At 42.9% G+C, this 23526-nt stretch overlaps 13 protein-coding genes across 13 annotated transcripts; 10 read left to right on the top strand and 3 right to left on the bottom strand.

Annotated features, from left to right (window-relative positions):
* Positions 1 to 18: 18 nt before the first annotated feature.
* SJAG_03295 (cell wall protein Psu1) lies at positions 19 to 2147 on the top strand. Its single transcript, XM_002174417.2, has one exon. It carries the CDS (start codon positions 398 to 400, stop codon positions 1667 to 1669), a length of 1272 nt encoding a protein of 423 aa, XP_002174453.1. The 5' UTR covers positions 19 to 397; the 3' UTR covers positions 1670 to 2147.
* Positions 2148 to 2195: 48 nt separating this feature from the next.
* SJAG_03293 (succinate-semialdehyde dehydrogenase) lies at positions 2196 to 4766 on the top strand. Its single transcript, XM_002174416.2, has one exon. It carries the CDS (start codon positions 2913 to 2915, stop codon positions 4638 to 4640), a length of 1728 nt encoding a protein of 575 aa, XP_002174452.2. The 5' UTR covers positions 2196 to 2912; the 3' UTR covers positions 4641 to 4766.
* On the bottom strand, positions 4643 to 6854 carry SJAG_03292 (GPI-anchor transamidase complex subunit Gaa1). The gene is made up of 2 exons (XM_002174415.2): positions 6559 to 6854; positions 4643 to 6501 (listed from the first exon to the last, which is right to left on the bottom strand). The coding sequence occupies exons 1-2, from the start codon at positions 6624 to 6626 to the stop codon at positions 4827 to 4829; spliced, it is 1743 nt and encodes a 580-aa protein (XP_002174451.1). The 5' UTR covers positions 6627 to 6854; the 3' UTR covers positions 4643 to 4826.
* Positions 6850 to 8896, top strand: SJAG_03291 (SGT1 family transcriptional regulator Sgt1). Its single transcript, XM_002174414.2, has 3 exons — positions 6850 to 7198; positions 7242 to 7353; positions 7402 to 8896. Exons 1-3 carry the CDS (start codon positions 6967 to 6969, stop codon positions 8780 to 8782), a joined length of 1725 nt encoding a protein of 574 aa, XP_002174450.1. The 5' UTR covers positions 6850 to 6966; the 3' UTR covers positions 8783 to 8896.
* Positions 8830 to 10646, top strand: SJAG_03290 (dihydrolipoamide dehydrogenase Dld1). Its single transcript, XM_002174413.2, has one exon. The coding sequence runs from the start codon at positions 8986 to 8988 to the stop codon at positions 10516 to 10518; it is 1533 nt and encodes a 510-aa protein (XP_002174449.1). The 5' UTR covers positions 8830 to 8985; the 3' UTR covers positions 10519 to 10646.
* SJAG_03289 (RNA polymerase specificity factor) lies at positions 10617 to 12193 on the top strand. Its single transcript, XM_002174412.2, has one exon. It carries the CDS (start codon positions 10874 to 10876, stop codon positions 11972 to 11974), a length of 1101 nt encoding a protein of 366 aa, XP_002174448.1. The 5' UTR covers positions 10617 to 10873; the 3' UTR covers positions 11975 to 12193.
* Positions 12194 to 12703: 510 nt separating this feature from the next.
* SJAG_03288 (N-acetyltransferase Ats1) lies at positions 12704 to 13966 on the top strand. Its single transcript, XM_002174411.2, has 6 exons — positions 12704 to 12970; positions 13124 to 13242; positions 13303 to 13337; positions 13396 to 13426; positions 13489 to 13599; positions 13647 to 13966. Exons 1-6 carry the CDS (start codon positions 12886 to 12888, stop codon positions 13788 to 13790), a joined length of 525 nt encoding a protein of 174 aa, XP_002174447.1. The 5' UTR covers positions 12704 to 12885; the 3' UTR covers positions 13791 to 13966.
* A 77-nt stretch (positions 13967 to 14043) lies between these two features.
* SJAG_03287 (bouquet formation protein Bqt2) lies at positions 14044 to 14536 on the top strand (the record flags this gene model as incomplete). Its single annotated transcript, XM_002174410.1, has 3 exons — positions 14044 to 14107; positions 14159 to 14315; positions 14419 to 14536. 3 exons carry the CDS (start codon positions 14044 to 14046, stop codon positions 14534 to 14536), a joined length of 339 nt encoding a protein of 112 aa, XP_002174446.1.
* A 290-nt stretch (positions 14537 to 14826) lies between these two features.
* On the top strand, positions 14827 to 16725 carry SJAG_03286 (histone demethylase Jmj2; the record flags this gene model as incomplete). The annotated part of the gene is made up of 1 exon (XM_002174409.1): positions 14827 to 16725. The coding sequence occupies one exon, from the start codon at positions 14827 to 14829 to the stop codon at positions 16723 to 16725; it is 1899 nt and encodes a 632-aa protein (XP_002174445.1).
* A 25-nt stretch (positions 16726 to 16750) lies between these two features.
* Positions 16751 to 17707, top strand: SJAG_03285 (transcription factor TFIID complex subunit Taf11). Its single transcript, XM_002174408.2, has one exon. The coding sequence runs from the start codon at positions 16921 to 16923 to the stop codon at positions 17527 to 17529; it is 609 nt and encodes a 202-aa protein (XP_002174444.1). The 5' UTR covers positions 16751 to 16920; the 3' UTR covers positions 17530 to 17707.
* A 20-nt stretch (positions 17708 to 17727) lies between these two features.
* Positions 17728 to 18450, bottom strand: SJAG_03284 (mitochondrial 54S ribosomal protein MRPL1; the record flags this gene model as incomplete). Its single annotated transcript, XM_002174407.1, has 1 exon — positions 17728 to 18450. The coding sequence occupies one exon, from the start codon at positions 18448 to 18450 to the stop codon at positions 17728 to 17730; it is 723 nt and encodes a 240-aa protein (XP_002174443.1).
* Positions 18451 to 18797: 347 nt separating this feature from the next.
* SJAG_03283 (poly(A) binding protein Crp79) lies at positions 18798 to 21085 on the bottom strand (the record flags this gene model as incomplete). Its single annotated transcript, XM_002174406.2, has 5 exons — positions 18798 to 19837; positions 19924 to 20164; positions 20206 to 20689; positions 20746 to 20923; positions 20962 to 21085. The coding sequence occupies 5 exons, from the start codon at positions 21083 to 21085 to the stop codon at positions 18798 to 18800; spliced, it is 2067 nt and encodes a 688-aa protein (XP_002174442.2).
* A 218-nt stretch (positions 21086 to 21303) lies between these two features.
* SJAG_03282 (meiotically upregulated Mug99) lies at positions 21304 to 23513 on the top strand. The gene has a single exon (XM_002174405.2). The coding sequence runs from the start codon at positions 21694 to 21696 to the stop codon at positions 23233 to 23235; it is 1542 nt and encodes a 513-aa protein (XP_002174441.1). The 5' UTR covers positions 21304 to 21693; the 3' UTR covers positions 23236 to 23513.
* Positions 23514 to 23526: the final 13 nt, after the last annotated feature.

The raw sequence follows: 23526 nt of genomic DNA, 5'->3' as shown, positions 1-23526 counted from the left end.
TGCTTTCAAGTTGCTATGAGAACGGAGATGCGGTGGAGCATAAAACCTGCCGGCCCCCTCCCTAAGCTGATCCCCTAGCATTAACGGACTTCGTACTTCCACCCAAAGCATCGCTGCACCGTAGTCACTCTCTTGTCTCTCATTTCATCGTGGAATTATAGGTTTCCTTAACATTCCCAGGCTCATAGAACTATTAACTTGCGCCTCACGCTCGTTTGCTCCGGCTCCTGCCTCAATATAAAGTCGTCCATTGATTGAACGACTACCTTCCACTCTTTTCTCTAATATACCTTCATTGGATCGAATATATCCGTGACTTATCTTTCGTTTCTCACGTAAGAACTGCACAACCTTTTTCTCTGATCAACCAATTTTTGATTCTTTGTGAGCCGTAAAGATGCGTTTCTCTACTTCTGCTCTCATTGCTCTCCTGGCCACTGGTGCCCTTGCCGTTCCCTACCGTCACCCTCATCACTTCCACAAGCGTGAGGTCGTGACCTCTGCCGTGGTTGTCTACACCACTGTCACTGTCGAGGACGACGGTGCTGCCTCCGCTACCAGCGGTGCCAGCGAGTCTGCTGCCGCTACCACTGTGGCCGTTGCTGCCACCTCTACCTTTGTTGGCGACGCTTCTTCCGTTTCGTCTGCCATTGCCTCTGTGCAATCTGCCAACTCTGACATTGCTCAGAGCTCTTTCAGCACCATTGTTACCAGCTCTTCGTCTGCACCCGCTCCTTACTCGACTGTGTACAACACGTCGTCGTCCGTGGCTTCTTCCTCCGCCACTTTCGTGACCAGCACCACTTCCTCCAGCAGCAGTGCTTCTGCCCGCTCCAGTGCTTCTGCCACGTCTTCTGCTGCCTCTTCTTCCTCTACCGGCAGCACCTCTACTTTCCAAGACGGTGTCTACAGCTGCACTGACTTCCCTTCTGACCAGAACGGTGTCGTTGCTCTTGACTACCTTGGATACGGTGGTTACACCGGTATCCAAATCGGTGATGCCGCTGGTTCCTCCTGTACTGAGGGTGCCTACTGCTCCTATGCTTGCAAGCCCGGCATGTTGAAGAGTCAATGGCCCACTGAGCAACCTTCTGACGGTGAGAGCCGTGGTGGTCTTCTCTGCAAGAACGGTAAGCTGTACCGTACCAACACCGCCTACGATTCCCTTTGCATTGACGGTGTTGGATCTGCCTATGTTGAGAACCGTTTGAGCCAAGGTGTTGCCATCTGCCAAACTGACTACCCCGGTTCTGAGAACATGGTCATCCCCACTTACGTCGAGGGCGGTGCCTACTCTCCTCTGTCCGTTGTCGACAGTGACACCTACTACAAGTGGCAAGGCAAGTCCACTTCCTCCCAATTCTACGTGAACAAGGCCGGTTACTCTCAACAGAAGGGTTGCCAATGGGCCACTTCTGATGATGACTATGGAAACTGGTCTCCCGTTAACTTTGGTGCCGGCCAATCCAACGGTGTCACCTACTTGTCCATCATCCAGAACCCCTTGACCACTGCCGTTCTTAACTACAAGGTTAAGATTGTTGCCACTGAGGGCTCCACTGTGAGCGGTGAGTGTGTCTACGACAGCGGCTCCTTCACTGGTGGTTCCAGCAGCGGCTGTACCGTTGGTGTTACCTCCGGTTCTGCCAAGTTCGTCTTGTACAATTAGGCCGTCAGCGCATCCGTTGCTGACAACAACTGAGATGGTCAAGTTGTTGTCTCGTGTGCCGTCAGTAACGTTGCTGCTCACTTTCCATCTAATTGTACCTATCTTGAGCATTGTCAGACTGGTTCTGTGACCATTGTCGGGGCGTCCCTCCTTACAGGCTTTCGGTCCCGTATTATGTCTGCTTGCCAAACGGCTAGCATACCCTTTTTCTCCTAATTGTGTGTCGTATAGCGTTCGCACACAAACACACCTAGATCATCGGCAGTTGTTTTTGATGTTTGTATCTGTCGTCAAGTTTATAAAACTACAAACGCCTATTTTGTTGGGTTTGAATTCCCTATTATGGATATACCTGCGCTGCTGCATAGCGCGTCACTCGAGGTGAGTGTCTGCCTCAGCAATCCCTTCGTTTCTTTCCCATCGTTCTTTATGCTTTAGCTGTATCGTTAATATGAATAATCTGTCATCTGAGAACATAGCCTTTCGTCGTGTGTGGTTGTAAATGTAGTTAGGTGCGTGTGTGTTTGTTCGCGTTCCCTTTGTTTTTCACGCGACGCGTTTTTCATTTGGTTGTGGATGTCACTCGTACCCATGGCGACGAAATAAGCTTTTTGAAAGGGGAGCATTCGAACAAACTTGTCGACTTCCAACCGCACACAGTTGGAAGAAACTTGGGAAATCGGCTCAATTGGATATGTATTGCGCTCCCGAGTCTGTAAGTTGTCGTCGTAAGCAATAATTCTTCTTTCACTCATTACAGGCTCTTCAATTGTGCTATCTTCGCACTATCCGTCCCGCAGTCGCCCCAATCAGTCATTTTTAGTCTCGTCCCTCGCAGAGACGAACACGAGCTGTTGTCTCGTTAACATTCGATAACCTGCGTTATACCTCCGATAGCGTTGCATCGCAAACACTCGCTAAACCGGCGCACTATGCTTTACCCTTACTACCCGCTATATCGTGCCTTCCATCGGTCCATCGCTATCTGTGCTGGAGCTGTTCACCACCAACCGTAGACTCATTCACATAGGATGCGCCTTCAGGCCGGCGTTGTTATCACTGCGGGGAAACGAACTGTGTTGGCGCGCATGCAGATATGAGATAGTTGCCCTCTGGACCTCGTCTCATATGTGCAGTGACAGACAGATGCACTCGGGATTACGTCAAAATGTCCCCTGTCGTTCAGTCTAGAAGCCCCGATGTATTCGCAGTACACTGATATCTCTGGTATTCTAATTCTGCAATGCTGGTCAATCAGGGATTCAAAAGTATAAATGTGCAATTGCGTGCACCTACTAGAACTCAACACCAATTCCTGCCTTTACAGTTTCAAAACTTGTACCGGTTTTCCACCGACAACCTTCGTTTCCAACTGTTCGGATCTGTCTCATCAAGCAGATCTATTTGTTCCCTATTTCATTCGCCTCCAACGCGCTTAAAAGCTTATTCTTCTAACATTCCCCACACTTTTCATTTCGACAATATGCCTAGCGAACACTCTATCAAGAACCTCGACCTTTTTGACTTGGCCGACAGAGACTATGCACGCTCGTTTGTGAACGGAAAGTGGATTTCTTCGAAAACAGGAAACACATTCGAAGTCACAAACCCCGGAACATGCGGTACCGTTGGCTCGTTGACGGACATGTCGGTTGATGAGACTAAGGAGGCCATTTCTCTCGCTCATGAGGCTTTCCTTTCGTTCAGAAAATCCAGCCCCAAGGACCGCGGTGCCATGCTGAGACGCTGGTACGACTTGATGATTGAGAATGCTGAAGACCTCGCTCAAATGCTCACACTCGAGAATGGAAAGGCTCTGTGTGATGCCCGGGGTGAGATAACTTACGCAGCCAGCTTTCTCGACTGGTTCTCCGGTGAGGCCGTCCGTATCTACGGTGACAGTGCTGTCGCCTCTAACCCTTCCAACCGTGTGTTTACCGTAAAGCAGCCTGTCGGCGTTGTGGGCATCATCACACCATGGAACTTCCCTGCCGCTATGATTACTCGTAAAATTGGCGCTGCTGTTGCAGCTGGCTGCACAGTCGTCATCAAACCCGCTAGTGAGACGCCCTTTACATGTGTCGCTCTGGCGAAGCTGGCTGAAAAGGCCGGTGTGCCCGCTGGTGTCATTAACGTGATCACTGCACGCACTTCTCGTACACACGGACTGGAGCTAACCACGAACCCGTTGGTGCGCAAGGTTTCGTTCACCGGTTCCACCGGTGTAGGCAAGGCTTTGATGCAGCAAAGCTCGTCAACACTCAAGAAGCTCTCTCTTGAACTCGGAGGTAATGCTCCTTTCATCGTGTTTGACGACGCAGACTTGGAGAAGGCCGCCGACGCTTTGGTTGCCTGCAAGTTCCGCGGTAGCGGACAAACCTGTGTGTGTGCGAACCGTGTCTACGTGCAAGCTGCTGTGTACGATGCGTTCGCTACACTGCTTACTGAACGTGTTTCCAAGTTTAAGTTGGGCTATGGTCTCGATGCTGGCGTTACCCATGGTCCTTTGGTGAACGGAAAGTCTGTTGCCAAAGTGAAGGAACACGTCGAGAATGCTGTTTCCAATGGAGCTCGTGTGCTTATTGGTGGCCGTGTGGCCGAGGAGCTTGGTCCTAACTACTTTGAACCCACTGTGCTTGCTGGTGTTACGCAAGATATGCAAATTGCCCATGATGAAACATTTGGACCCGTTGCAGGTCTCATTCAGTTTGACACGCAGGAGCAAGTGATGGAGTGGGCAAACAATGCCGATGTTGGTCTCGCTGGTTACGTCTTCTCGAGCAACGTTTCTCGTATTTTCCAAGTCGCTGAGACGCTTGAAGTTGGAATGATCGGTTGCAACACTGGTATGATTTCCGACGTTGTCTCTCCATTTGGCGGTGTTAAGGAAAGCGGTTTTGGACGTGAAGGCAGCAAATACGGTGTGGAAGAGTACATGAACATCAAGTCCATTACTTTGTCTCTTGCCTAAATGCAAGTTGTCTTTTAGAAATACTTACTAGACGGATGAAATGATTACGATTTTTTTATTAGAGAAAAAGTAACGGTGACTTATGGAGTAGAGGTTTTAGCACATGCTGTTCAACGAAAGGATGACGGAAAAAGGCTAGAAGGTAGGATAAAGGAAGCGTTCTATAAAACAGAAGTGAACGTGATGCTAGTTGTTTTTCTTTGCCGGACTAGCGCTAACGGTTGTTCGAGATAAACGTTGAATAGTAGCCATTATAGATGGCAGTAAAAGCAGGAAGAAGGCGTAGGTGAGGTAGTTTGAGGAACAAGTGTCAAACTCAATGGCGAGTTTCCGGAAGAAGGAGTCGGCTTCTGTGTTTGCAGGGACAATAGCGTACAGAAACACCGCAGGGAGAGCAAACGGTATCACCCAAAGAAGGGCGGCAACACGGCTTTTGTGGAAACGTGCACAGATTACTTGCAAGGGAAAGACCCATAGTCCAAGCAGGAAGGAGAGAGAAAAGTTGAGTGTGCTGATGACCGCAAGAGAAAGTCCCGTAAACAACATTGTGAAAGACATAATGTCATGTGCATGAGCTGATTTTAGTTTGCGTGTGTGAATGAAAAAACAGCCAGCAAGACTACCCAAAGCAAACCACAACTGTGTGCCCTTAAGTGAGTGTGCAGCCATAAAGGTAAGAGTTGCTATCACATAATTGACGAGCCAGTGTCCAAAGGATATCCAAACGCTCTGGGTTGCGTCACGAGTAAGCCGAAATTGGATGCCGCTGATCGTGTAACTAGCAGCAATCAACAGAGCAGCTGGAAGGTAATTTCCAATACTCACGAATCTCGTGGGCTCGAGTAACAAAAACAAAAAGAAGGATTGATGAAGGTGTTCCAGTAAATTGTTTAGACTGCGTAAAGTACTCTCAAGTAAGCGACCCAAAACTCGAATGTCAAGTGTGTAATGATCATTTTGAAACGCGCGCACTGTAATCGCGTCGATGCGATAAGGAAGAGTAACGGCGTGTGCACCCCGAATGGATGCAAGCATCTGACTCTGCATGCTTCGGATTAATGTGTCGAGCCGAGGAAGATAGCTGTCAGTTTGGCCAATGTAAAAGTACTTGTTTTGAATCTTTACAGGTATACTGAACTGATAATTGGCTATACGGACAACCGTATTAATGAGGTCTAAGTTCGGGAGTTGGCCGTTTATACCATCATACAATAATTCGATACCGCTGAAAGAAGTAGAGTTGCTGGGATATTCTAAAGCCAAAGCAGCTTGAATGGTTCCAGAAAGGAATTGAAGTGAATCAAACTCAATCGTTTTGGAAGGGATATTGTGGTATGCATGCATGAATGCAGAGACAGCCGTAACTGGATCTTCACTAACGACAAAAACAATATCTTTCGACAGTAGTGACCAACCCTCTAAATACTTCATAAAGGCAATCAACAGCGCTACACCTCCATGGTTGATCCGACCTTCAGCATCCTTCCACGGAGCGCAAAGCAGAACTGCTTCTGTAGAGTCACCGCGTGGAGCATGAAGACTAGTGTAGAAATTATAGCCATGAAGTGTTTGCCCCTGTGACACGGCCGTATACGATTGAATTTGTGTGGGAAAGCCCATAGTCGAAAATATATCTGAGAGCTGTTCATACTTTTGATACGAGTCGTTGTGCGTACTTTCATACTCAATCCAATTTCCCACAAGATCGCGAGCTGCGTTAATGGTATTATGTTGGTTGTCACCAAAAAAGGTGTTCGTTTGACCAGGCAATAAGGCGTTTTCGGATATACGATTGGCGGTACTGTATTCGTTTAGTGGTAAAACAAATATCCATAAGAAACCTAGAAGGAAAAGCACATTTCTAGCAAATAGTTGTTAGTATCAGATGGGCATGTCATCGGAGAGATAGGTTTCGTACTGTATAAGGAAAAGTCGCCTAAGGAATAACGAGAAAATCCGCTCCTTTACACGCTGTAAAGACTTCATCGGAGTGTATTGTGAATATTATAAGAGTACGACGACAGTTTTTTTATATAATATTGCCTTTTTGAGCGTAATCGAGAAAGAAACTTCGTGAGGGAAGCAAGTGAATTAACAACAGAATCTATTAAACAAACGCACACATAAATCTGTAGAAATCCTTATGCGACATGGAATTGCGACTCCAACTTCTGCAATCTTTCAATTTATTGATAAATTATGTATTTTTTACAGTGGTTTTGTTCCCTCGGTAGGACTGACGAGGAGTACTTACGGGAAGTTTATGGCAAAAGTTCCGTCTGTTCACACCCATTGCCTTAAAAAAAGCATTTAGAAGCAATCAGGAATGACTAGCTCTAAAGTAGACGTCTCGTACGTTTTTTCTTCGGATAGAATTGGATTAAATGAATGCAAATACCAAGTCTTCTTTCTTTCGTCAGATCAAACTGCCTCTCCAAAATGGCAACAAAAGGAAAGAGATAAGGCAAAAGCTTGGTTAGAAGAGACTGTCAATGGATCCCTGAAGCAACATTTGTGGCAGAATGAAGAATTTGCATTGGAAGATTTTGATATTCAGGGTAAAAGTAATCTTAACGAATATATTATTCTAACAGACTACAGGAAATCCATGTTTAGTGGGTTCTACAGACTTCGGTGATTGTATTGAGGATGAGTGGGTCATTGTTTGGCTTTTAATGTCTTTGACTCGCCGTGTGGATAGTGCATATGCCAGGTAAGGTGCATTCCTTTCCATCAAAACTTACTAATATTTGTTGCATAGAGTCATTGATGCGGACGGTGAAATACTGCTTATTGAATCAGCTCTTCGGTTACCCAGTTGGATTGACGAGGACAATTCAGATTATCGGGTCTGGCTTCACAAAGGCGCTGTTCATTTAATTGAGCCCCCTGCAGAAGAACAGAAGTATAGATGCTCATCATTAGCTTGCCGGGAGGCATTAAAACTACTAAGTCAGCAACAAAGCACCCGTTCCTATCCTAAGTTGACCAGGTGTATTCAACATCGCTTAAAAAAATACCCAGAGGCAATACAGAACTCCCATCGCGCCGTATGTACACTTCCTCGTTCAGTTTTTTCTCTTTTATGTACTCATCCCGGTTGGATAGCCAAGGCTGTAACAGCATACTATCATCGAGACCCCGTGTCCATGAAAACAGCACGCCAATTTCCTACCTTTCCACCAATGCAAGACTCTGTAACGGCAACCGTTCGGTTTACACAGACTTTATTCGCTCAGCTCTATGAGCAACCTCTGGACATGTCTACTTCCACGAACACAAGAAAGACACCAGACACGCTGGATTGGAGAAGAAGGGAACTCGGTCTAAAGGTTACTTTGGGTTTTGAGTTACTTTGTGAGGTCCCCGAATACGCACACCTGAAGCAGGAAATCCAAGACGAGCTTTCAAACATAAAACTCATTACGGACGAGCAGCTGAAGTCTATGGATCTCGTTGACGACGATACTCAATTCATGAATGTAAATCCGGACGACTTGGAAGACTTGTTGAGGCGGCGGATGCAGGGGATACCTTCTGATTCGGAGGAGGATTCTGAAACATTAGACACTAATGGTAATCCAGAAGGGGTTTTTGGCCTGGATGAGAAAAGTCTGAAGGAAATGATTTCCAAGATTGAAGAGTTTGTCGAAGATGATGAGAATTACGACGAGGACGACGAGGACGATGAGGATGACGAGGACGAGCTACAGGATTTCGATGAAAGAGACATCGAGTTTGATGAAGAGCGTTTTCTCGACATTCTTCGAGGGAAGTTACCTGACTTAGCAGATGTCCACGAAGAGTATGAGGAGGATGCGGATGACACCGCATCTGACGCATCTGATGGTCTTACTGTTGAAGATTACATGGCAGCTATGGACAAGGAATTACAAGGCTCTTCCGTTCGAGACTTATCACCTGGGAAAGCTCATACAAAAAAGTCTAACGACGACATAAAAGAAACTAAAAACAAATGCGCAAATTTGCAAGAGACATCTTCAGAAACAGCCTCTGACATCTCTGTGGACATAAATCTCGCTCAAAATCTTCTCGCAGCTATGGATGCTGATCCTGCAATAGTAAATCCTCTGTCAGCATTTTTCAGCAACTTGAGTTTACAGAACCGTAAAAATACTTGAGCGCGATAAAATTACTCCTCCTGAATCCTTACATTCCCCGTTCTCGTGTCTCGTTAAAATCCCTATCTGTCCCTGTTTTTGCGTGATGCCATCGTGCTAACCAAACTCACCAACCTCCACTTCTCGTAAATTAGTGATTATCCAGCCAAGAGCTTTCTTACTGAACGAAACTTCATTTCTATATACAAGAAAGTTCTTAAAAGATGTTTGTACAAGCTGCCTTCAGACGCAGCGCCGTTTTTGGTGCAAAACTTGTCTTCAAGCAAAGTCAAGCTCCTGTCCCCAGATTTGTGTCCATAAGCGGTCGGTTCTACACAACGACACCTGCAAAGACCGACTATGATCTCTGTGTTATCGGTGGAGGTCCAGGAGGTTATGTTGCTGCTATTCGTGGCGCTCAACTTGGTTTGAAGACTGTCTGTGTTGAAAAACGCGGATCCTTGGGCGGTACTTGCTTGAACGTTGGTTGTATTCCTTCTAAAGCTCTTCTGAACAACTCTCACATCTACCATACCATCAAGCACGACACGAAGAAGCGTGGTATTGAGGTCGGTGATGTGTCGATCAACTTGGCTCAATTGATGAAAGCCAAAGACGACTCGGTGAAGTCGTTGACTGGCGGTATTGAGTATTTGTTCAAGAAGAACAAGGTCACATATGCCAAGGGAACAGGCTCTTTCGTTGATGAACACACGATTGCAGTTGATGGTTTGGATGGCAAGAAGCAACAATTTTCGGCCAAGAACATTATCATCGCTACGGGTAGTGATGTGAGAAAATATCCCGGTATTGAAATTGATGAAGAGCGCATCGTTTCTTCTACCGGAGCCTTGAGTCTCTCCAAGGTGCCCAAACGCATGGTTGTTATCGGCGGTGGCATTATTGGTCTTGAGATGGGCAGTGTCTGGTCTCGTCTGGGTGCCGAAGTGATTGTCCTTGAGCGCAAGGATGCTATTGGTGCCGGTATGGACAAGGATATTGCAAAGACTTTCTCTCGTGTCATCCAAAAGCAAGGCATTAAGATCAAGTCCCTCACTAAGGTCTTGGGCGCTCGTCGCGAAGGTGAGAGTGTGAAGATTGATGTTGAAGGCATCAAGTCTGGCAAGAAGGAAACTATTGACGCTGACGTCCTCCTTATCTCTATTGGTCGTGTGCCATACACTGAAGGTTTGGGCTTGGAGAACATCGGCGTCTCCATGGATGAGGGCAACCGTGTCATCATGGACAGTGAGTATCGTACCAACATTCCCCACATTCGTGTTATTGGTGATGTTACTTTTGGCCCCATGTTGGCCCACAAGGCCGAAGACGAGGGTATCGCTGCTGTCGAGCTTATCGTTAAGGGACAAGGTCATGTAAACTACAATGCCATTCCTAGTGTTATGTACACTCATCCTGAAGTTGCCTGGGTTGGTATTACCGAACAAAAGGCCCAAGAACTTGGCTTGAACTACAAGGTTGGTTCCTTCCCCTTCTCCGCCAACTCTCGTGCCAAGACTAACCAAGACTCTGATGGTTTGGTTAAAGTGATTGCCGACAAGGAGACTGACCGCATTTTGGGTGTCCACATTATGGGTCCTTATGCTGGTGAACTTATCGCCGAAGCTACTCTTGCTATGGAGTACGGTGCTAGTGCTGAGGATGTTGCCCGTGTGTGCCATGCTCATCCTACTTTGAGCGAGGCCGTTAAGGAGGGTATGATGGCCGCTTGGTGCGGTAAGAGTATCCACTTTTAGACGACTTGACGTTTATGTCTACGCGGTTTGCTTCCTTTTCGCGAAATTTCTGAAGGGCTTTTTGTCATCAAACCCGAGTATTTTGATATCTACATAATAACTATTTTTCAAACGCGCGAGTAAGTAAATGGGGAGTAGTTTATAGCGGATTTGAGTAACATTCCTAAGGGTCTTATTTTTGCAGACACAGACTTCAGAAAAGGCCGTATGCGAATTTACAGGCGAAGTACTATTCTCAAGCATATGGCCTCATCTCTGTAACTCTTCAGTAAGTCTGTTTTCAATTCTATGTAGCGCTTTTTTCTGTAATACACTCAGTACTTCAAATTACTGTAAAAGCTATGAAACAAGAGAAATGACTTTCAAGCGACTTCCATCGCTAACAAAAACGGTTTTGGAACAGCTGAAACCCTTAAAATTGCATCGAAAAGACTCACAAACGCAAGTTTCCCACTTTAAGCATGTGAGTTCTTACTTAATTAAAGATGAACTCTTATCATCTGTCTTAGAGGCTTCCGGACTAAAGAATGCTTACGATAACGAGGATATGACCATTCTTGAAATGTCTCCCGGTTCAGGAGCCAACTCGATTGCTCTTTACAATTACTTCCAGCCTAAACGACATGTCTTGCTTGAGCCTAGAAAGGCCTTCTTTAGTCACATTTCTAGCTTGACGAAAAATACAGATGGAAGAATGGTTTTACATGAACGGGATGGTTATTCATGGGCTACGTACTCGGAATTATACCAAAAACATCCAGAGTATTTCTACCAGCAAACCAGTAAAGAAGTACGGCTAGGTCCAAACAGACGTTTCCTATTCACGGGACATTTACCTGCGGGAACTCCCGGTATTCTTCTTGGAACGCAATTTGTTATGCATCTCATCCAAAGGGACTGGCTTGGTATTCTTGGACGAGTTCGATTGTTGCTTTGGATGTCGCCGGAGTTGGCATACATCCTTTTGGCTTGTAATGGGTACAAAAGCAGGTCTTCCCTTTCTGTTCTCCGAGAGCTCATGTGCCAAATTCGTGTTCTAGCAGCGCCTGTTGAATTTATGGATACTTTAAAAAAAGGATATCTACATTCATCAGCCGTTACTTATCCTGTTATGAAAACTATATCCACAACAGATGAAGCATTCGCTCCTTCAGCGAATCCCCTTGTTCTAATTGACATCAGTTGCACGAGTTACCAATCTGATGTACCGCTCGACATACTTGAATATGTCATTCAATCGCTTCTTGTACAAAAGTCACAGCCGTTAAAAGAAACAGTATCTCGTTTGTGCCCTGGCGCGGAAAATCTTGTACCCTTACTCAAAAAGCGAGGTGTAGACATTCAAGAATCCAGTGTCACTGCTTCTGCCAAGTCGTTGGAAAATATTGCAAGAATTTATCACAAATGGCCCTTTCGGCCTAAGGTTATGACTAGTACCCTTTTGGAAAAACCGTGAGCCGAAAGAACGGATCGTGTATCAACATTATAGACTGCGATAAAGTACCGTTAAGAATGAATTTTTGTTCCGATCATTGGTCAGCAACGCTACTATTTTTCGAGCTGAAACTTTGAGTCAGATTACAAGACATATTTAGTTTGAATGGAGCTTGTTTGTGCTGGAACGGTTAGCGCACTTGCTAGTCAATACATTTGTTGCCAAGTACTATAGACAAAAATATCATTGACTGTTTCATTACAGCTACTATTTAGAAGAAAACAACGGTTGAAATTATAATTACTTATTTGTAACCGTAAGTCTCCATTTATCTTCCTGCCATTGCTTCAATTGCGACACTCTGTTTCATCTGTTCTACCTCAGTTATTTTTCCTCGTCATTCTGTCTATTGCCCTCTAACCCAGTATTCTGTTGACAAACACATTCGCTACCAGACTTAACCGAGGAAGCTTAATAATACCGACTGTCAACGTACCGACAAGTAATGCACTATCTCCATAATAGCCAGGTGTGTAAGCGGTTCTATTAATTTCATTGGTGAATAAGCTAGCTTATGTGTTCTTTCATAGCTGTTGCTTAAATTGGATAATACCGAGATTCAATGATATCTTAGATAGATACAAGATGTATTGACATTATTGTTCGCTAGTTCTTTTTTATGTTTGTTAAAAGCTAAATACCGGTTGAGTTGCAAGGGATCTAATTAGATGATCAGAAATAGAAGTAGTTTTTCGAGCCTATTCTTTACAAAGAAGCGCGACACTCGTAGATAACAAATCATGTGGTAATCTTCTTTCACAGCATCACAGATGATTGTAAGTGTTACTAGTTGCGCCGTTTTAAAGTTGGCCTATAAATTCATCAATTCATTCTCTCTTTGTAATTATTGCTTTATTCAAAATTAAAATACGATGACTAACAAAACTACCGCTGTTGTGCGCAGACTTAAACGCGAAGATTGCCCAGTGGTACTCCAATTCATTAAAGAATTAGCAGGTAAGATATAATGAATTTGTATCGGAAGTTTTGTTAGGGCAGGTTGTGAATTGATAGTATTTAAGAATTTACAGAGTTATTCTACAATTCTTCTGTCCTTTAGTGCCTTTCTTTGTCTTTTTTTTGTCGTATCTTATTAACAAACTTATTTAGAGTATCAGAAAGAACCTCAACAAGTTGAAGCTACTGTCGAGAAACTCGAAAAGGCATTCGGGTTCGTAGAAGGAACTCCTGCTGTTCCTCGGGGCGTACTTGTCGAGGAAAATGGAGAGGTTTGTTTATTCTTTCCTATCAGAGAATTGTGAACAGAGTTTCTAATAATTCGACTTTAGCCGGTTGGAATGGCAATCTACTTCCCCAACTTCAGGTATGCATGACTCTGTGAGCTTTTGTTAATCGTACATGTTCTAACGTATCAAATTCAGTACTTGGACTGGATGTCTTGGGGTTTACTTGGTTCGTTTTGTTATATGTCTTGGCTGTGCCACTTTTATTCCTTAAATGCTAACATTTGTAAGGAGGACCTCTATGTTAGACCGTCTGTCCGGGGAAAGGGATACGGTAAACTGTTGCTTTCTTTCTTAGCTCGTGAAACAGTTCTTCTGGGCGGAAAACGGCTAGACTGGTCTGTAAGTCATTCTACGCTACTATTTCGTCTTATTCATTAACACATTAGGTGCTGAACTGGAACAAAAACGCCATTGAGGTTTACAAGCGTGTTGGCGCTAAAGCTCTGCATGATTGGATTCACATGAGACTGTCAGATGATGAACTAGAATCGATGGCAAAGGCTTTCCCAGAGGGTGTTCTAATTGACTGATTAAATTGCAGTTTATCTTACTCTTTAAGATCTTCAACGACTCTTGTTGCTACAAAAAAGTTCATGAACGAAGAAAGAAATGGCATGTGTATACAGGAAGAAAAACAACTTCATTTCGCCTAGACTCGATATTAATAAGAATTTTATCTTTGATTTGTATATTTCTCGCAAGCAGACACCAATTCAGAGCCTCTGTCACGTAAAACGGGACGCGTAATTTTATTGTCTATATCATCCCTCAACCAGTTCAGAAATGTTTCGAGGAAAAACAGCATACTTTGATGAATCTGTTCCACCACACATTATTGCTTTATGGCGTAAGTTGTTTTATTTATAAACCGTTTCTTTTTAACGCGTTTCTTCATTAGAACTATACGAGGGAGAAGTTACCTTCTACCCGGTGATAACGAGTAAAGTTGATTACTATTTCTCTTCAAAAAAACAAACATATCGTCCTCCCTCTTCAATTCACCGTGTTAACTGTACATCACCATGGTGGATTGTTGAGTTTGTTGCTGATCAAGGGTAAGCTGCAAAAGACCATGAAATTCTCAGCCCGAATTTCAAGATTGAAATGCTTGCTCTCAATCAATGCTGTGAAAAGTCCTTATTAACAATGTTACCACAGAAAATTGAAAGAAAACGAGTCTGTTCTTCATATGGAAGTTACTGAACCCTTCTTCACAGATGTTTCACGGAAAACGGTCTATCTTAAACCACCTTTTTCCATGTTCTCTTTTGATTAAAGCTACTATTAATATCTTCTATTTATAAAACAGTAACATTAACAGCTGGTCGATAATCTTATATTATTCGAAAAAAAATAGAGGTCTTTTTTAATCCAGCACTTGCATGGAAACTACACTCATCCATTGAATCATACTGTGTCATACAAAACCAGTATTTCTTTGAGCATACTATCAGCAATTATTTGGTGATTGAATCGTTAATCATTAGTTCCTTGTAATTTTAGAAATTGTCCATAACATCACGACTAATTGACCTTTTGCAAAGCTCATTAACACAACACAAGCAAATGGTGATTACGAGAAAAAGACTTCGTTCGTCCTTAGGGAAGCCTGTTACTCCAAGGCAACGGGAAAGCCAGCTTGGTATTCCAATGGCGCCAACGTTTTATCCTTCAACGGAGGAATTTACCGATGCTCTTTCGTACATTCACAAGATAGCAGAGAAAGGAGAAAAGTATGGAATTGTAAAAGTCGTTCCTCCGTCTAATTGGCATCCAAAGTTTTACTTAAGCATGGAACAGTTCCATTTTCCGACTCGGAGGCAAGAACTAAAAATGATGAATATCCATTTTCGTACAAAGGCCGATTATGATGAAAGAATGTATCGGTTTTTTAAAAACAAGAATGCTGATCTCCCAGTACAGCTTAAGATCCAGAAAAAGCCTGTTGACATATATATGTTTCGATGCGCTATACAGTCGACCGCAGGCACTGTATTCGGATCTTTGTCGGACAAGCAATGGTCCTCCGTTCTGGAACGTATTGACTTGCGGCCAAACCCCTCTTCCATTAGAGACGCAAAGAGCCTTCACCGTCGGTTTATCCTACCCTTTGAAACCTTTGTTGCCCAAATTCGAACAGGAAAACCAGATAGCGACAAAGTAAAGTTAAATGGGAAAGACGATTTGGGTAGCGCTGTTGCCGAACGAGAATCATCGGACATTGCCAGCCAATCTAAACTCCAGTGTAATAATTGTCATTCCTCTATTCCATCTCAAGACCAATCTCCTCGCAAAGAATTCTACTGCGATCATTGCATAGCATTTCATGATTCTTTTGGCTTTGAACCAGGTGGTTCTTATACGCTTTCACAATTTAAAAAGAAAGACAGCTCATTTAAAAAACGCTACTTTGGTTCGACAATCCAGAGCGATCACGAAAATGAAGTGGAAAGTGAATATTGGAGGCTTATGGAGTCTTCAGACGAGTCAATGGTTGTTGAGTATGGAGCTGATTTATCTACTACAGAATTCAGAAGCGCATTTCCGACACTACGAACTGACGCAGATGATCCCTACGCAAGTGATGAATGGAACTTGAATAGAATGCCGACAACTGAAAAATCACTTTTACAACACATTCACTCTCAGATATCAGGAATTACAGTCCCGTGGCTATATGTTGGTATGTGCTTCTCCACGTTTTGCTGGCACATGGAAGACAATTACACATACTCCATTAATTACCAACACATGGGAGCCACCAAAACTTGGTATGGCATTCCGGGCACCCAAGCAGATTCACTTTTGGAGCTTGCGTCTTCATTAGCTCCTGAGGTTATTTTAAAGGAACCGGATCTGATGCATCAATTGAATACGATTATCAATCCTAAGACCCTTTTAAAGAACAATGTTGACGTATATTTCCTCGATCAGCATCCCAATGAGTTCATAATTACATTTCCCAAGGCTTTCCATTCTGGTTTCAATCACGGTTTCAATGTTAATGAGGCTGTAAACTTTGCGCCAGCCGACTGGTTATTGAACGGCCATTCTTTAAACAGCATTATTGACTATGCGAAGATCGGGAAACAACCTGCGTTTTCACACGACGAACTTTTAACTTCAATGTGTGAATCCACGGAAACTATTGACTTAACGTTTCAACCGTGGGTGGAAGAAATGATTAATCGGGAAATGTTTGGAAGAGCCAATGTTCGCAAACATTTATCTCTAAATGAGTACGTGAATCCTGAGGAATCGAATGATAGACAGCATTTTTGTGTGACATGTTCTTCCATTTGCTTTCTTTCTCGGATATCTTGTCAATGCCAGAGATTTGTATATTGTCTAAATCATTTCCGGGAAGCCGCAAGCTCATGCAAGTGTGAAAGGAAATACTCTCTTATTTGTTACATGTCTGACGGAAGTCTTACTTTGTTACGGAAGAAGTTCTTAAAAACATGAGTTTTGCATGTCCGTCCCTTGCTATTTGCTATATCATTCGCCCTATTCCGTTAGATACCGGATTGGTATGCACTTTTATGGTGTTAACTTTTTGGTGTTTAGTCTTGATTTTTGGCCACGCATTTTTTTCTGTTATAGGAACATGGTTGTGTTCCTTGTAGCGTGTGGTACAGTCAAGTACGTTTGTGGAACAAAATGGATCCTCGAAGTACATTGAAAAGAAATTACTCGGGTTCTGTTTTGCAAAGATCCTCTAGTATCGAAAGACAAGGAACTCCAAACTTGAAATTGAATCGAGCAAATACACTGTCTCCTGCACCAACAGGAACGACGCCAAACGGCGGTAGACAAGGTGAAGAATGGCAAAGAAATGAAGCAGAAGAGGAAGAAGAAGATCACGACGATTTTGGTACTGCAGCAATTCCGAATTTGGCTGGAAAAGTGGAAGGTGAAGACAATGAAGCGAATGAAAAGATTAAGACCCGTTATCTTCTCGAAAGCTTTGACGAGACGCAAATGCAGCGTTACGAAGTGTTTCGTCGTGCAAACTTAAATAAAGCCAACGTGAAGAAATTAGCAAATCAAATATTGAACCAAAGCGTGACACCGAATGTCGCCATTGTCATTTCCGGTTTCTCAAAAGTATTTATTGGTGAGATTGTCGAACTAGCCCGTAAAGTTCAAGATGATTGGGGTGATTCGGGACCTTTGGCTCCAGACCATCTTCGTGAAGCATATCGACGTTATAAACACAATCGTAAACTCATTCCACAAAGTCGCCGTACGGCTCGTCTCTTACGGTAATCCATGTATGAGTTTGCATATCCATTTCAGTGATTGCTCCGGTACTATTTTCCTCATCATAAAAGTCGGTTCCTGGTAATGAATGAATGATTTTATGACCCTCCCCTTCCAAATGGATTGAGGGTCTTCGTATCTAAGAAAGCAAGTAGATAGGCTCTAGATATTATTTCTCTGAATTTCATGTGTTTCATTAGAACGTCAAACACGTCCCAGTTTTATGCCGATAGTATGTGTACCGTGCAGGTAGACATGCTTGATTCTTGGTTTTCGTTTTTGCTCCATTTTAGATATACACTTTCGTATGCCAGCAAGGATAGCTTTTAAGTTCGCTGCGAGCTTTTCATCTGAATAACTCTGTGGACCGATCACTTGACTGATCATGCCCTTTCGTTCACGAAAAGGTGTTGTTCCCTTGAAAGTCTTTACGAGAGAAATAATGTCGTTAGACGCAGTTCCATGTTTAACTGAAGGCATCAAGTTCCGTGGACCAAGGATACGGGCGACATCTTTTAGTAAGTTAAGACTATCCGTGTGAGCAAGACAGATGTTATAATCAAACACTCTCTTCTTCATTAAATCTATAATGTCTTTTCCGCCGACAACATCTGCTCCAGATTGTCGAGCCTGCTGTGCAGCTTGTCCTTCGGCAATAACACAAATTCGAGATTGTTTTTTTTCGGGAAATGGTAAACGGACGTATCCTCGTACAGGAACAGATCCTTTAACGGTATCCAGGTTCACGGTAATTGAGAAATTGGCGTATTCTCTTCCGAGAGTCAAAGCTCGAAGATATTTGATCGCTTCTTCAAATCTGAAGGTAATGTCACGTTTATTACTCTTTGTACTGTAACAGCATTGTGAAAGAAGAGGGACGGTCTTAAGGAATGTCGGTATTTTTCGATATAGAGTCAAATAACTCATTTTAAACCTACGACACGTACACGAAGCAATTTCTGGCTCAGTGAACACACCCCAGAGATACAATACTACAAATAAATAGAAGTTACCATATAAAACAAAGATAGTGTTTCAGAAAGCAATGTATAATGGCTTTTCTCGATTAACTAATCTTTACTGCAATGATGAATGCCTACTTCTTTTATTGTGAGTATTTAGGTATAGCCATTAATGTAGTTTAAGGAAGAAAGGGAGAGCGGCTGTTACATAATAAATAATACGGAATCCAAATGCTTTTGAGAAACAAGCCGCTCACAGTTGTGCTCTATAGAGTAGACAGCGAGGCACTTTTGAGACTTAGTTGTAGCCGCTTACTTGTTCAGTTGCGGACTCGGAGTAGACCTTACAGGAGTTTCCAATTCGGTCACATTTGTTTTCGTCAGACGGTTCTCTTTGTCAGCCTCCGTGTTTTTTAGAGGTGCCCTAGAATGAACATAGACATTGGCTGTAGTTTCCTTCATGAACACTGGAGAGGCAATGGATTGTTCTTCACCAACGGACTCACCATCCCGATAGTGCACGGGTTCAACTGTAACATGTGTAAATGTTGTGCACGTTGTAGTTTGCGCACGAGGAAGAAAGTAGGATGTCCGCACAAGCCGGTTCTGCAAAACGTCACGAATCTTTTTCAAATTCGCGGAGGCACTGTTTAATTTCGACTGAGAGTTAGTAGATTGCGTGTCACGTTCTTTAGGTTTCACTGATTCAAGCGGTTTTGGTGTTTCAGTAGATAAAGCTTTATTTGTAGAGTTAATAGAAGCGACATCAGTCGTTATTTCAGTTAAAGCACTCGCTTCTGCTTGTAGCTTGCCTTTTGAACACCCAACAAAGGCATCGTCCACAGCAGTAATGGTGCCAGCTTTAGAAGTTTTAGTTTGGTTCTCTAAATTTTTCGTAGACGTAATGCTGTTGCCCTGCTTTTTAAGTTCACTTTCAGTCTCCGTTTTGGGAGGTTTAATAGTAACGATGACCTTTTTGGTAGGTTTAACAAAAAGACTGGGTGTCTTGGCTTCTCCTGTTTGTAAGGATAACGCTTTGCCCTGCACATCGCCATACATAGCTTGAAGTCTCCTCACACGCTCTTCTTTCCGTTCGGCAAAACAGACAAAAATGCGTTTCTTGCCGATCATAGCACCATTGAGAGACTCACGTGCTGCGTATGCCTCTTCTGGGCGTCTAAAGGCCACAAAACCGTAACCCTTTGATATACCCGTGTTGGCATAAACCGCTAACATGGACGAAATGATAGTTCCATAAGGCGAGAATAAAGCCTCAAGTTGTCCTTTTGATGATATGATTGCATCGTCCAGATTTTTCACGTACAGATTGCACGGGTCCATAGGCACTGAATCTCCGGGAACGGCCGGTTTAGGTAATAATTGACTGAGGCTTCCACTAAGACTGAGATTCGAAGCATAAGCATCTGTTTCACCCTACCAGGCCATTGCGAGGCATCTTTCGTAGGAGAACCCATTGCCCATGACATTGAGTTCATGCTCGAGCTTTGATACGCGGGGTGGTATGTACCATAATCAAGACTGTTGCAATATGGAAAATTCCAAGCGCTTTCGTCCATATGTGGATAGAATGCAGGGGAACAAGCCCCATTAAAGGGTGTTTTCATGCCGACTTCTAAGATAGAACCCCGAAAAGCGCAACCATTGAAACGTCGAATAGCCTAAATGTTAGTGATGCCGCACTTACAAACATAATCCATACCTCGTTACAGTCCTCAACGCTTTCCATAATAACCTCTCCACAGCGGTATCCTCTGTAGTCACGAAATTGGCTAATCGCAGTTCCCTTCACAGTCCCCGCTTCCTTGAAGTACTGATATAACTCGATAGGGGTAGTGTCGGTCGGCAAGTTTAGGACATTTAATGTGAGAGAAGAAGTAAAAGCTGGTGGAATTGCACGAATATTGAAGTCATTAAGACTTGTAGGCGTCGTTGCCGTTCCTTGTGCTTGCTCAGAGGCGGAAGGCTGAGGAAGTGGGGAAACGACAGCAGAGGTTGTCTTAGACGCAACATTACCAAGCGCCTCTGCATTTGAAGTAACTACCGTTGGTCCGTTAACACCAATCAGTGGTTTTTGGTTCAAAGGCTCTCCATTGTTTTCGACAAGCTTCATTGACGGAGATATCCGACTGTTTTCCGCTTTACCTTCCACCTTGGCCGGATTAAGAACACGGGCTTTGACTGTACTGTACAAAAATTTATGTTAGCTTGAATAAATACCAACCAATCGCAGAAATCTTACATTTTGCGGCGACCAAGAATCATTCCCTTTGCGTCTTTCATGACTTTTTGTACACTGTCTGATGTTTCAAAACGAATAAAAGCGTATTGTACACCATTTCTTGGCGGTTTAAAAGTTTTTGTACGAACTTTTGGATAAAAGCTATCAAGAAGCCTCCGAAATATAGAGATAACGTTTCCTTGAACAGTTAGTTAAGTCAATTGAATAATTAGTTACCGTATTGAGAGAAAAACTCAACAATCTTTTCATCTGGAATGCGAGAGTCAATATTTCCTACATATATAACGCAGGACTCATCTTCGTATTGGCCTGGCACAGATATCCGAGAATTAGGAACCATTGTACTGATAAGGCGAATTATTAAATGCTTGAAAAGTCAGAAATAAGTTGCAATTGAGCAAAAAATGCAATGTGTACACTTTGTACCAAGTTGGTTCCGGTTAGGTTAGCGGGAGCGGGCGCTTGGTAATCAATCAACCGTTCACGTGACCGGTTGGTATCGAAAACGTTTAATGCGAATCGTAGTTTATTTGTTGACATAACAAAATAAACTTTTCACTTGGATCATTAAATTGTATGTACGAATTGTACTTTTATTTTTTTGATGAAGTATTCACGCTGTTATTTGTAAATAAATTGTGCTCGACTTTCATAAATCCCTGTCATCAACCAAACTAATTCAGCTCCTCTCAATAAACGTATACGAATTCCTCTTAACTTCAACAATACAGAATTTTAATATTGCTCTATTTAATCAATTCATATAATAAAAGTGTCTTCTTATTGGCGAAAGAAACTCGTCTATGATTGTGTTGGAAATCTTTTCTAAAGCAATTGTCTAACAATACTGGCATTCAATGATTGGAGAATGTGTTGAAGTATCTTACGGATATATTAAGGGAGCATTCGTGTTTAGTTATCGGGTCACTAGCTTTCTTACGTCTTAAGATGCTGTTTCTAAGGAGACCGGCCTTCTTACGATTCCCTATCGCTATCCTAAGTCTTCAGAATAGCTGCTATGCTCATCGATTTTCTTCAAGTTATGTAAATGTCACACAGCTGAAGCAGGTTGAACGTTTGTTATCTTTTTTACCGAAATCGGTAATTCGTTTGAAGTGTCTTCAAGAAGCTTTCTTAAATCCCTCAACTGTTCGAAAGCGTATATGTGTTCAAGCTTGTACTGACAGTGTGGACGACAAGCAAATGTGTCGGAGAGTTGTTGATGCATTACTGTGCACTCCTTTCAGTACAGAAAGCAACATACTAACAGCACTTCGTTCAAGATACAAACGAAACGGTGTTTTGATTCGTTTTGGAGAACGAGTTTTTCAAGAAGTGGATGAAACCTCGAATAGTATGGTGATGGAATTGCCTCTGCAAGTTCTCAAAGACCATAACTTAGAAATTTATGAGCTCCCATCTGTGCAAAAAGCATTCGGTAACACATTAGCTTCTTGCCATACACGTTATCTATGTACAACTTCGTTATTATTAGCGGTACATAAAATGGAAAAACTGGCGCCAGCAGATAAAATATTATTGGAAGCCGACCCGAGTCTTTATCCAACACTTTCTTTGGACAAAGTTTACCCACTCAATTCCGAGTTGGCAAATCAAGCCGTTGCCGCAATCGAAAAGACTCCTTCTGAGGTAATTGCATTTGAGCATTTGTGGGAACAATCACATTTTTCGGCTTTTCGGAAGGAATGTTTGGAATCTAAGACACTTACGGTTTGCTCAAGACTGTTATCAACTGAAATAGATGAGCTTGAGTCTTCACTCCAATCTCAATCACAACTCCATTTGCTAAAACGAGTTCGTGACTTTTTAAACGCATTAGATGTTTGGACTGAGGATACAAAAATGGGTATCATTCGTTTTAATCAGTTCTCCCTGAAACGAATCTGGAAAAGATTTCGCGTTCTCAGTCTTTTCAGTCAATTACCTAACCTGGAGAACGCCATCATGCAAGCTGCAGAAGTCAATGTGCTTCATGACGCTGACGTTCAGTTGGCAGTCTTGTATGGACGGTTTTTTGAAGATGGAGACGACGGAGCTGAACTCACAAGTGCCAGCAGAAAAAATAAAGAAGATATGTTGAAAATTATACAGTCAGCACTCCATGACGAATTGTGGTATGTTCGCAATTCTCTGCGAAATGTTTATTTTCTTCAAACTTCAACTGCTGGTTTGGCTGTTTGTATGCTTTTTGGATTGTCAACTTCGTTGTATGCAACTACGAGCGTTTTTTTATTGGGATTCACATATGGATATATGATTCTTCACAGGCGTTACCTGGATTTTCAGAAACAAGTGAAAGATAACATAAAACAACATGCGTTTTCTTATGTTAACACTCATCGTCAAAATGTCTATGACATATCGGCATTACAAAAGAAAGCTAGTAAGCTTGTAAGGGAACGAGCCCAAAAACGAGAGGCTATAACTATCTTAAAAGACATCAGTCAAGGGCTTCCAACAAAGAATTAAAACATGTCTCTTTGACGGCTATCCTGCTATGCCATGGCCCAATGTCATTGTGCATAAAATAATGATGCTGAGATTTTCCTTTAATGACCTATATCTCCAAATATCCTGTATTTATATTATTTGCTTTTCATGACTTCGACTCTATTTCCTCTCTTTTTTATGTGTCTCAATCAGATTTTAGTCTACAAGGGTTACCACGATATGCAGGGTAATAAGCATGCTTTATTTAATTAATGACTCAATCACATATTGTAAAGTCCGGATTGCATTTGATGTTTGTTGTACGAGTAT

Source organism: Schizosaccharomyces japonicus, assembly GCF_000149845.2.
Source record: "Schizosaccharomyces japonicus yFS275 unplaced genomic scaffold supercont5.2, whole genome shotgun sequence".
Classification (NCBI taxonomy): Eukaryota; Fungi; Ascomycota; class Schizosaccharomycetes; order Schizosaccharomycetales; family Schizosaccharomycetaceae; genus Schizosaccharomyces; species Schizosaccharomyces japonicus.
Note: the sequence above shows the minus strand (reverse complement) of the source record. Positions and strands in the feature narration are given on the sequence as shown.